Source organism: Neovison vison, chromosome 6 (assembly GCF_020171115.1).
Source record: "Neovison vison isolate M4711 chromosome 6, ASM_NN_V1, whole genome shotgun sequence".
Taxonomy (NCBI): Eukaryota; Metazoa; Chordata; class Mammalia; order Carnivora; family Mustelidae; genus Neogale; species Neogale vison.
In genome coordinates, this window is record NC_058096.1 from 198,247,365 (window position 1) to 198,260,257 (window position 12,893).

The following is a 12,893-nucleotide window of genomic DNA, read 5'->3' on the forward strand; positions in this document are numbered from 1 at the left end:
TCGTGATCTTAGGGTTGTGAGACTGAGCTCTGCAGTGGGCTCCAGGCTCAGTGAGGAGTCTGCTTGAGATATTCTCCGTCTCCCTCTGCCCCTCTCCCCAATCATGCTCACTCTTCCTCTCTCTCTCAAATAAAAAAAAAAAAATAAAATAAAATCTTAAAAAATATTTTTTTTAAAAAGAGCTAACAATAAAATTTCACAGTATGATCACAGAAGGTTTTAGATGTAAAACACACATATTTTCATACTCAGATTATATCTTTTTCATGCAGGAAAAAGTAAATTTGACTCTGGTTTCATCTATTATAGTCAGCATTTCAATTCTCCCTTCAAATAATCTCTTGGTAAGGGGGGAAAGCATGTAAAAAGACATACAGATTTTCCAGTGGTAGGAGCGCTGTCACAGTAACTATAAAACTTCTCTTCTTCCAACACTACACACTGGAATCTGCGAAGTCCTAGCTGCCCCCACCTCTGGATCTGTCATTATGTAGGACAGTGTCCTTATTAACAGGGGTATTTAGGAAATAAGTGTCATGATGTCTACATCTTATTTAAAAAAAAATTAAACCAAAACGTACATAAAGTCTTTCATTAGGTACTTCCTTCGTTGTATGTTTGTGCTTTTTTGACCTTGACACTTTTGACATTTGGGGCTGAATAATTCTTTGTTCTGTGGACTGTCCTGTGGGTTGTAGCACATTTACAAGTTTCCCTGGTTCCTACCCACTAGATGCTAACAACACTCCCTCTGAGTTGTAACAACCAAAGTGTTTCCGTATATTACCAAATGTCCCTTTGGAGGTGAAACTGCTCCATGTTGAGAACTACTATTTCAGGCTAATAATTTGATAACCAAGAAAAAATATCAAATCTATATGTAGACTTCTTTTTCATATAAGCACGGTTAGTAACTGTGAAACTGCTTTTTGTGTATTCTAAAAGAGATAAAAAAAATATACTATGGATATAGACAGCCAGGTTTTTTACTGTTGGAAAACAGAATTAACAACATGGATATAGGGAAACAGAATTAATCCTGCGGTGTAGGGCAGGATTAGAGTATGAACTCTAATAGATCTGAAACATATAGACATATGCAGATGCAGAAATAAATATAGGTATGCGAGACTGTATATAGATACACACATATGTATGGGCATTAAGTATATGCATACATTTATTCTTAACTGTCTACTGAGTGGGCCTAGAAGCAATAAGCACACCAAATATTCAGATCTTGGTTTCTAAACACTATTCTCCACTAAAAAAGAACTAGAGCTCTTTGGAGAAATTGTTGATTTCAGTACTAACTAGGGTGGGAAAGTACAAAATGAATGTAGACATCTTTTGTGTCAGAAAGTAACAAAGGGCTCAAAGAATGCCGGTTCATGTTGAAAAGATACAAGGGGCTCCCACTGTCCAAATGTGGGAGAATGCGTCAGAATAAATAATGATAATAAAGGTTATAACCCACTGAACAACACATAAATCCATGAATTCACAATGATATAGATAAAGGGAAGGAAGGAAAGAAAGAAGGAAGGGAATGAGGGAGGGAGGGGACAAGGAAACTCTTCCTTATGGAAATGCAGAAAGCCAAACAAATGTAGAAAGAATGATAGATTAGCACATCACTATTTGGCAACTATTATAACAATAACTGACTCAGGCAAGAATCCTTAGTAGATGCTAACACTAAGTAGATTAAAGTTGAGGAGGAACAGGGTATTTATACAGAGTTAACATCACCAGTCACAAAACAATTCAGTATCAGTTTCCTCCTAATATGACATCCAATATTATTACTGAGGGACATTTTACAAAGTAACTGTGCTCTTCAAAAATGTCAATATCTGATAAACAAAGAACTGAGAAACTGTCCCTGATTAAAGGAGACCAAAGACACGCGACAAGTGAATACACTGTATGACTCAAGATTTTCTCTTATGATGACATAATTTTTCTTTTATAAAAGACTTTATTGAGACAAGTGACAAGATGTGCATACACTCTATGGATGTGATAATGTAATACATCATTGTTACTTTACTAACCAGGAGAGTTGTATGGTGGCTGTGTAAGAGAAACAGAAAATATTCATTTAAGTATTTAGGAGTAAAGGCTATCAGGTCTGTAATTTACTCTCAATGGCTCGGGGAGAGGGAGAAAGGTGCATGGAGGAGGGAGAGGGAGATGGATAAATCAAATCCATAAAATGGTAAAAGCAAATGGAATGAAAGGTTAACATTTAGAGAATCTGGATGAAGAGCATATGGGATTCTTTGTTCTATTCTTGCAACTTTTCTTTAAGTCTGAAATTGTATCAAAATAAAAACTTAAAAGAAAAATCTCTACATACATACACATATAAATAAAGGAAATACGGCAAAATACTAACGACTGTTGAATCTAGGTGGAGGGCATGTATGAGTGTTTTTGGTACTCTTCAACTTTTCTTGTGCTTCAAATTTTTCATAATTAAAAAAGGTTTCTGGAAATTACCAATCCCAATGTCACAATCTTAGAATAAGCCCCAATCATTTCTGTCTAAATTCTTGCCCTTAACCTAGCCTGCCCTTCTGCATTCTATCCTATATTGGAATACTAAAGCAAATCTCTTACTTAAATGAAGAAATGATTTAAAATGAGCACTAGGTATTATATGCAACTGATGAATTATTGAATACTACATCGGAAACTAATGATGTACTATATATTGGATAATTGAATTAAAAAAAGAACCTGTCTTGACTCCTTCTTATAACAAATGCAGACAACTTTATCTTTTTAAAGTTCTCCATAATCCAGTATTTACTTACTTTCCATTACTCACTAACATACTCAATTCCTATTAGTCTTCTTAGTAGCTCTGTAGTAGTCATGAGACTACTTCCTCGTGTATCTTTGCTCATGCCATCTCCTTTATCCTCCAAGCCTGCCCATTCTTTAAAGCCCATGCTGAATGAAGTCTCTGCATCTAATCCCGAGACTGCATCTAACTCCCAGCACACATTGGTCTCTGGCCTGATTTCTAGAGCTTGACAGTCAAACCGAAGCAAACCAGTAAGCTCTTTGCAACTCCTCTAATTGTTCAATATCTGATTAATATACAAGATAACCAAAGATTTGCATCTAAAATGTGTATATTTAAAAAATAAACATAATAATCATAAATGAATTAATATGATAACTAGAGAACTATCTCATTTTGAGGACGAGGATCCTTTTATAAATGAAGAATCATATGTAATCCACCTTTAAGGTCTATGAAAATAGACAGTTCTTGTCTGCAGCCGAACAATTCCCTTGATCTGTGATGTTTTGAAGCAAAACTAATACTTGCTTTTTAAACTAAAACCAGTGGAACAGATTTTGTGGTAAGTAATAATGTTTCAGGAAATGAAATACAATCTATATTTTATATATATAAAGGCAAAAATATAAGGTATTAATAAATTGTGCTAACATAGGGACTTACTATTTGAAAATTAGTTCTTTGTACCATATAATAAAAAGGGTTAGCATTTTAATTAGAGCAAATAAGATGCCATATATCAAATAATGGGCACATACAAACTCTATATAGTGTTTGATCATAGAAGTGAAGACACTGACCAAATTCTTTACAAATTAAATTTAATATACAATTACTATTCAAACTGATCAAGTAGTGTGCAGACCCTCTTTTCAGAACACCAAGTACTAATTTCTTTTAAAATTTATTTATTTGAGATAGAGCGAAAGTGAGAGAGAGCACAGCAGGTGGAGCAGCAGCAGAGGGAGAAGCAGGCTCTCCACTGAGCAGGGAGCCAGACGCAGGGCTCAATCCCAGGACTTTGGGATCAGGACCTGAGTTGAAGGCAGATGCTTAACCGACTGAGCCACCCAGGCGCTCCCCAAGTACTAATTTTTTTTTTCCAATTTATTTATTTTCAGAAAAACAGTATTCATTATTTTTTCACCACACCCAGTGCTCCATGCAAGCTGTGCCCTCTATAATACCCACCACCTGGTACCCCAACCTCCCACCCCCCCCACCACCAAGTGCTAATTTTTTTATCCAAGACTGATTAGCAAATCTTTTTGTGCTAAGGTTAACCAAAGGCTCATTGTATTTCATAATGTGGGAAAATGCATTAGTTTACTATGGCTTAGGTCTACTCTCATGGTACTCACTTTTGTCATGGGAAGGGACTCTGTATCAATCCACTTCACAATCTTGGGAAAAGTGTTGTGATGAGTGTGGGGGGAAAGTGTTTAGATGAAGATAAGTGAAAGCCTTTCTGAGCCAAATCATTTTATTTAGATGTGCAAGTCAAACAGAAATAAATGATTTTTAGGAACCATGATGAGGTGTTAAGATTAACAGAATCTCTTTTCTCCTTAACATAAATGATATATCCTCAGAACTGCCTGGTGTATACAGTCTGGGCCATGGGCCAGCTTTTCCCAGAATAAAGCTAAATTCTATAGAGATCCATGCCATACAAGAACCCACTAAATGTGGGGTGCCTGGGTGGCTCAGTTAGTTAAATGCCTGCCTTCGCCTCAGGTCATGATCCTGAAGTCCTGGGGTGGAGTCCAGCATTGGGCTCCCTGCTTGGCAGGGAGTCTGCTTCTCCCTCTGACCCTCCCCCTTCTCATGCTCTCTCTTTCTCTCTCATTCTCTCTCTCTAATATATAAATTAAAAAAAAAAAAAAAAAAAGAACCCACTAAATGAATGAGCCCTGGCACACAGAATACCTACAAAAGTTACCAGACAGAGATCACAAGTAGGCAGAGAGGCAGGCAGAGAGAGAGAGAGAGAGAGAGAGAGGAGGAAGCAGGCTCCCCGAGGAGCAGAGAGCCCGATGCAGTGCTCCATCCCCGAACTCTGGGATCAAGACCTGAGCCGAAGGCAGAGGCTTTAACCCACTGAGCCACCCAGGTACCTTCCTACAAGATATCCTAAATTGAATTTTGTGTCATTACTTCTTCAGAAAAGTGACTGGAGGTTTAACTTAAATTCTGACCTTTGCTCTAAACATGTTTGAGATACTCTGAACCACCTGGGAAAGGGCCAAATCAAAGTACTTCTTCCTGCTTTATTTTGCACATGCATGTTTGTTGAAGGTTGATGTAGCCATCTGTTACCTCATCAACTAACAGAAGTGATCTGAGGGCATGTGATGTGATCAGCACTGGGTCTTATATGCAACTGATGAATTACTGAATTTTACATTTGAAATTGATGAACTATATGTTGGCTAACTGAGTTTAATTTTTTTTTTTTTTTTAAAAGAAGTGATCTGTCTGAGGCAGCTGCCTGGTGGGTGCACTCTCTTTCTACTATGACCACTCCTCCCTTTGGAAGGTCTGGTAGTTGCAGGCTTGGTTGATGAGAACAACTATCACAGAGAAGGACCATTTTTCCATCACGGGTATGTGCAGTCATGTGAGATAGTCCTAGGTGGCACCCTAACTATGAATTTAACTTTGGCAGCAGGCTTTAACCATCGATTCTCACCCTTGTGCCATTCCTTCTGACCAGCTGGGTTCTTCACGATTTGTTCTTTTGTTGGCTCCTCTGCCTATCCCACTGTCCTTTTCTTTCTCCATAAATTGCCCCTGCTATCATGATCACCCTTATGCACAGAATTCCCAAACATGTTACTGCCTTCTGTCTGACCAAGTCTTACCTTTCATCACATTTGTCCCACACAGTCTGTGCTCCATCACACTTGTGTTCTTGTACAATTCCTCCCTCACAGATGCTATTCTGACTTTAAACATTATTCTTACTTGTAAATGTAAATTATATTTTAAAGAGCTGCATGGCTCCCTTTCCTTTCTTGGCATACTCTCATTTATCTTGAACCACCGCATTTGGGAAGCCATCCTGACTACTGCCCTACTTCATCCCTGCCCTTAGCCAGGAAGTTAGCTGTGCTCTTCAAAGTTTCTACCACGCCCATTAAAACACTTACTGCACTACCCACATATCTTTTTCCTCCAGAAGACTACAGCCTCCTCCTGTGTCTTATCTCTGTATCTCCTGGGTCAATAAATGAAAATTACTTCATAGTCCTACTTTCTGTCTTGCACTTCCAACTGCATCTCTGGTCCTTAGGATGACAAATACAACCAGGACACCTTTGAATGTGAAAGGAAGCACTTTTAATAACTGTGCTGGGACGATGGACATAAATGGTTCCAGGCAAACCAGAACCTGGGTCAAGTCACCTTTCCTGTTCAAGAATGTGCCAAACTTAAACCATCACTTGTCCCACCAGGACACCCATCCTTCCAGAAATACTATTTTTTGTTAATAACACTACCATCCTTTTAGTAACTCCATGTCAAATGCTGGGTTTGTATCAAACTTCTATTTATCTCTCATATTCAGTTCCTTAGGCCTACAGATTTGAGAAAAGCTAACCAAAGGAAAGATGATAAAGAACTGAAGAACAGGGATCCAAATTGGATTTTGTTCTTCTGTTTAAATTTCCACAGCAATCGTCCTAGCTCAGAGTCTCAATGACTACCAAAGCCTCCTACCTGGTTGCCTTACTTCCAGCCTCTACCTATTCCAGTTCATTCAAAAATCCCCCCAAAATACATGTCTGACCATATAATTTCTGTACTCAGAAGCTACAGAATTCTGCCAAAAGAGTCACCCCAATAAAACACTCAAATGATTATGTGAACAGTTTAATTATACTTGTCAAACTCAACCCATATTATCTAAGCTTGTGGTTTTTATTATTTCCTTTTTCTAAGAATATATCTTGATCATCTTAGAACCTGCTTAAAAAAACCCATCTATATATATCTAGATTATCTCTAAAAGATAAGAAAAACAAAAAATGATAACTGTAATGCCATGCTGTTATCCCACTGCAAATCATGAATCAGTATTAGATACTTTGTATTATTCCCACTGTCTCAAACTCTTAGAGTTGCATTGTGTGAATGAAGTTCCAAACAAGGTTCACACATTGCATTTAGTTGACACATCTTTTAAATCCCTTTTAATTGGAAGGTTTCCCCATTCTTCTACCTTTTTTCTCACAAACTTTGCTATTTACTTTTGTCTGCTCTACAGAATTCTCTACTTTCTGGATTTTGTTGTTGTAACCCCACCACTTTCATTTAGAATATGTGTCTAGTTCTTTACACATCCTGCAAGTTGGCAGTTGGATCTAGAATCTCAACCAGATTCAGGGTTGTTTATCACTAAATAGGCCTTAGGTGGCATGACACACTTTCAGGGTCATCTCAAATGATAACTTCTTTCATAAGGCTCAAATTGCCTTTCCTGCCCTCTTCCAAAATAAACAATAGAAACACAAAAACTGGACATTTTTTTTCTTTCTTGAACTCCTCATGGCAACAAACACAAGAAGCAGTTTACTATCTATACCTCTCCTATCACCAATTTGATTAGAAACTCCTCAAACCCCAAGGACAGTCTTATCAGAGTTTGAAACCTTTGAAGTCCCTGGCACAGTTCCTTAAATAGAGCAAACTTGCAAACAGGTACTACTTGGACTGAACTCCAGCTTTCTTTTTACCTTTTTTGGGGAAGTGATTAAGCATACAAAAACCTGTGGTTCAACTGTACAATTCCTCCCTGACAGATGCTATTCTGACTTTAAACATTATTCTTACTTGTAAATGTGAATAATATTTTAAACAGATGCATGGCTAAAGGTGGTTCAAGCACACCTTTATTTCCCTGTCAAAAATAGCATAAATAGAACATAATTAATATTTCAGGAAAAAGATACTATTGCTGTCATCATTTTTTTTTTTTAAAGATTTTATTTATTTATTTGACAGAGAGAAATCACAAGTAGGCAGAGGCAGGCAGAGAGAGAGAGAGGGAAGCGGGCTCCCTGCTGAGCAGAGAGCCCGATGCGGGACTCGATCCCAGGACCCTGAGATCATGACCTGAGCCGAAGGCAGCGGCTTAACCCACTGAGCCACCCAGGCGCCCTGCTGTCATCATTTTATTTATATCTCATGGTGAATGTTAATCTATTTCAGATTCTTTTCCTAATCCTAGATGACTAACATGAAAAGTAGCACACTGTAACTCTAAATAAAGACTGGTTATTTTTTAAAAGGAAAAATAAAATTTAAAAATAGTGGTTCAAGAAGTCAGGCACAGGGGTTTCAAGGAGGAAAATAAAGAGGCTACTTTCTACAACTCTCAAGGTTAACACCGTAGCAAATAATTGATACTCTTCATTTAAGAGAAAAGTTCTATCAGCCTACTAAACCTAATTATAGAGATCATAATGTATAACCATACACAATCAACCACAACCCAAGTGTTTCTAGTAAGTGCCAGTGAATATATTATTTTTAAGAATTTATACAATTCTTACAAAAGAAAAACAGGGCGCCTGAGTGGCTCAGTCAGTTAAGTGTCTGCCTTTAGCTCAGGTCATGATCCCAGGGTCCTAGGATAGAGCCCCCCATCAGGCTCCCTGCTGAGCAGGGAGCCTGCTTCCCCTCTCCCTCTGCCTCCTCCTCACTGCTCATGCCCATGCTCTCTCTCTCTTTCTCTCTCAAATAAATAAATAAATAAATCTTTTAAAAGGGGGGGAAAAACAAGAGAAAAACAACCATTTAGGGCTATGTGACTGTTTCTTAGAGACTCTTCTAAAATATGCCCCCCACCTTTTAAAAGATTTTATTTATTTGAGAGAGAGAGAGATTACAGAGGGAGAAGAAGAGGAGAAGCAAATTTCAAGCTGAGCAGGGAGCCCGATGTGGGGCTTGATCTCAGGACCCCAGGAGTATGACCTGAGCCAGAGGCTAACCCACCGAACCACCCAGGTGCCCCTCAAATATGCCTTGTTTCTAACAAGTGATTTTTCTTTATATCTAATCACTGACTGACTTAGCAGCCTGTTCTTAAGATCAAGCTGCAAAATCTTCTAAGGGGTGTTGGTAAACACATTACTTCACTAACAAAAGTTGCAATTACATAGAAACATAAGGAAAGTTTGGGGGTTCCATTTTTGTTTTTGTCACCTCAACTTCAAGGAAGGTTAGGAAAACTCTGAGCAATCTTTACCAATGGCACACAAGCAATCACTAGCAGCATCCGTCCAGCCACCCTCCTTCCATAAGCACTTCGTATTTTTTAGTCTTCGTCCCTCCCACAACTCCCCTTCTCATTCCCTTTTCCTTGAGTCTGACTCTTCAGCCTATAGCATGGGCACTTCTACAGATTTAGCCTTCCTGTGGGACTCAAGCCTTAAAAAAAGTTTTCTCCAATATCTGGTACAGTAAACAAGTACATTAGTAATTGGAAAAGATCCACCACAACCAACTGCTTTTCCCTAAAAGATACAGTAGGAAATACACAAAGATACAGTTTATAAAATATAAACCCCACAATTTTACTTTATTAATGAAAAGCTATCCTTTAACAAACAGGTCTGCTTTTATCAATCACTAACATCATTATTATTAGCAGGGTCTTCATTATGATGTTTAAGTGGTCTACATGCATTATTTTATTTAATCCTCACAATAAGCCCCAATATGACAAATGAAGAAAAAACTGAAGTGCAGAGGGGTTAGGTAATTTGCTGAAGGGAAAATGACAAATAAATGGCAGAGCTAGGATTGAACCTAGAATTCTCTGACTTTCAGCTTCTTGCTAGAGTGTGTTACTTTTCTAATTCTCTTATAGTTTTATAACTTTGATGTAAAAGGTCTATTATTAATTCATTCAATAACTGAATTTTACTGAACATCTGGCATTATGGTAGGCAATGAGATAAAAATAAAATCCAAAACAGACTGATATTATAAAATCACAAGAGCACTATTAACAGTTGAATATAATTAACACAAGCATCAATGTTACTTATAAATCAGCCTGAACTTGGTGGCTGAAAAGTTTTCTATAGTAAAAAAGACCATAAAAACAGTTACTTTTGAAAGAGAGGTGTTATTACTCATTCACCTCCCTCTTGTTTCTCTATGTTCCCACAAAGGCTTAAGGGTTCTGACAGTTTTTCAGCATCAGTAACATTTTAAACAGTAACAGCAGTGTATTTCTGAGAAGAATCAGAAATGCTCCTAGATGAGATTTCTGGACTATACAAACATTAACTTAGATTTATTTATAATACTAGAAAAAAAGCATGCCTCATCAACATGAATGGTCACCTGGGAAGAGTGCAGATCAGAAAGAGTGCTATAAAAGTGCTGGGAACTATGATTGTACTTAAAGACGGTACGATCATGTTCTACCACTTACCACTTTGCCCTTCTAAACCGTGACTGATGCAAATTATTTTACAATTTAAATATTTTTGTTTGAAGCACTGACACAAACACAAACACCAACATTTTAAATTTTAGTTCTTGCTACTTTCGACAACCTGTCTTAATCTCTTAACTACATTTAAAACTTCATATTATACATGTAGCAAAGGGTGATTCTGATGCCTTGGTTTAAAATATCATAAAAACATCTTAAAGTACCTTTTAATAGAGACACTTTAGCAAGAGGTTCATTTAAGTCTTGCTCATCCATTTGGGCGTCTGCACGGGACAAAAAAGATAATTACAAATAGTAATCAGCTCCATCCTCAAGCTATCACTATCAAAATAAATAAATGAAACTTATACAATGATCGTATCTGGATAGTTGAAATTAATTTTAACAATTTACCCAAGATTCAAGGGAGAAACTTCAAAAATGGAGATTGCTTCCCCCCCAAACATAAACTTTGAAATCTCAATCTGTATTAACCTGCACACCTAAACTGCTCAGCTAGTAACAATAACATTTGTAGATTTGCAAACATTAGGTTGTAACTCACCTGTAGTGTCGTCACTACTTTTTTCCTTGCTCGGACTCAGAGTATCTGACAAATCAGATTCTTTTGCTTTTGCCTGGTTTTCTACCGAGAAAAAAATGAAAGTAGAATCTCATTACCACTATATCAGTAAAACTGCTTTAGGCTTTGAGTGCTCTAAGTCTACTGATATGCAAAATACTTTTAAAATTAACTGAGGTCACTGAATCTCTTACTTCTTCACCACTCTAGTCCAAAATGGAATGCTGGTTATTACACATGGCTCATATTAAATTATAATGTGGATCATGTCTGCTGTGCAGAGGGTTGGGGCTTTTGTCAAGGCTGTCCACTGGCCAACTAGAAACAAAAATGAAGCAAGCTTTGCTAAAATATTCAGAGAACTGCAACAAATATAGCAAAATTCCAAGACAATGTGGACATTGTATGAAGATGATGCAAGGAAATGGCTCTTTTATATAAAAACACTAGTTAGGTTGCTTTAGCAACAGTTATACTCAGTAATATTTATATTTATATAAGACTCTAAAATCACAACTATTATAAAAATGACATTTAAAACAAGAAAAGCAACAGCCTTTTATATCTTAAAAAAATATAACTGTACCTGAACCACACTGAGAAAGACTAAAAAAAAAGTTTTGTGATTATTTGCAAGTGGTACGCTGCCTGAGCCAGTGAAGGCATCCTAGGCCTCGTTTTCAACAAGTTGCTCTCAAACTCTTAACTATAAGCCCAACAATTTATTAAAGATGACTGGCAATTAATTAGGCTGTAGATCCTTATCTATAATTGCACACCTGCATGATTATGGCATGCATTAGAATAGCGTTTAGAGTGATGGTTGTTTCTCTTACCAAAATCTTACAGCATCTCCCCATTCTCCACTAGGTCTAAGCCAAACTTTACATGCCAGGATTTAACTATAATTTGGTCCTAAATTAATTCACACATGAGCTCTGTTTCAGTCAGGCTAGCCTCTTTACAGGGCTGAGATATGCTGGCTCACTATCATCTCTAATTCTTTGAGTTGATATTTCACTAAATTCAATGACCATTCTCTCTGCTTGGCCTATTCATTCTGTGAGATACAGCTTAAGCCCCACCACCTTTAAGGGAGTCTTCATTTCTCCAGCAAGCTGCTCCTTTTTACTGTATATTCTCTGTGTCCTATTATTTTATAATTAATAATGTTCTATTTTATATCATTCTATGTGTATTTATGTATCTTATTTCTTTAGTTAGATTATAAATTCTCTGAGCATATGATTTTTTTTATAATGTTATAGCTGTTGTTTGAGGTAACACACGTCAAAAACTTAAATTATATAAGAATGTTCACTGCAGCGTTGTTCATTATGGAATGGAAAATACTCAAGATATATTCCTTACTATTAAGTAAAAATAAAGGCTGTTAAAGAACAGTATGTATAGTATGACTCCAGATTGAAAAGAGCTATATATTTAGCTATGAATTTTCAGCTGCACATATTTATTCAAGCCTAGAAGAATCCACAAAAGAGATACTCACTGTCATTTCTGGATGTTGGGACATGGCAGATATTTACTAACTTCATACTGTCACACGTTATTTGAAAATTTTTGTTAATATATATTGCTTTATAACCAATTAAATCAAGAGATATCTTCCAGGGGCACCTGGGTGGCTCAGTGGGTTAAAGCCTCTGCCTTTGGCTCAGGTCATGATCTCAGGGTCCCGGGATCGAGCCCCGCATCAAGCTCTCTGCTCAGTGGGCAGCCTGCTTCCTGCCCCCTCTGACTGCCTCTCTGCCTACTTGTGATCTTTCTCTCTGTCAAATAAATAAATAAAATCTTAAAAAAAAAAGAGAGAGAGAGATATCTTCCATTTTAAAAGTGATCAGAAACTATCTAAAACCATTAATTAATATTAAATATATTTAATACAATATTAAAATATAACTTCTTATGGCTATTCCATTAAGAACATCCCTAGAATGTGTGGCTTAATTTGTAAAATAGGTGCTAGATTACAAGAAGCCTTTTGCTTCTTTTCTCACTGCCATTTCTAGTCAAAGTCC

The 12,893-nt window shown here is 37.0% G+C and overlaps 1 protein-coding gene across 1 annotated transcript in view; it reads right to left on the reverse strand.

The window, feature by feature from the left end:
• The window catches only part of LOC122909317 (sarcolemma associated protein), a 143,968-nt gene that overhangs the window by 17,221 nt on the left and 113,854 nt on the right, over positions 1 to 12,893 (reverse strand). The window contains 2 exon segments of the mRNA XM_044253312.1: positions 10,496 to 10,555; positions 10,837 to 10,917. Of these exon segments, the coding sequence (XP_044109247.1) occupies positions 10,496 to 10,555; positions 10,837 to 10,917 (141 nt within the window).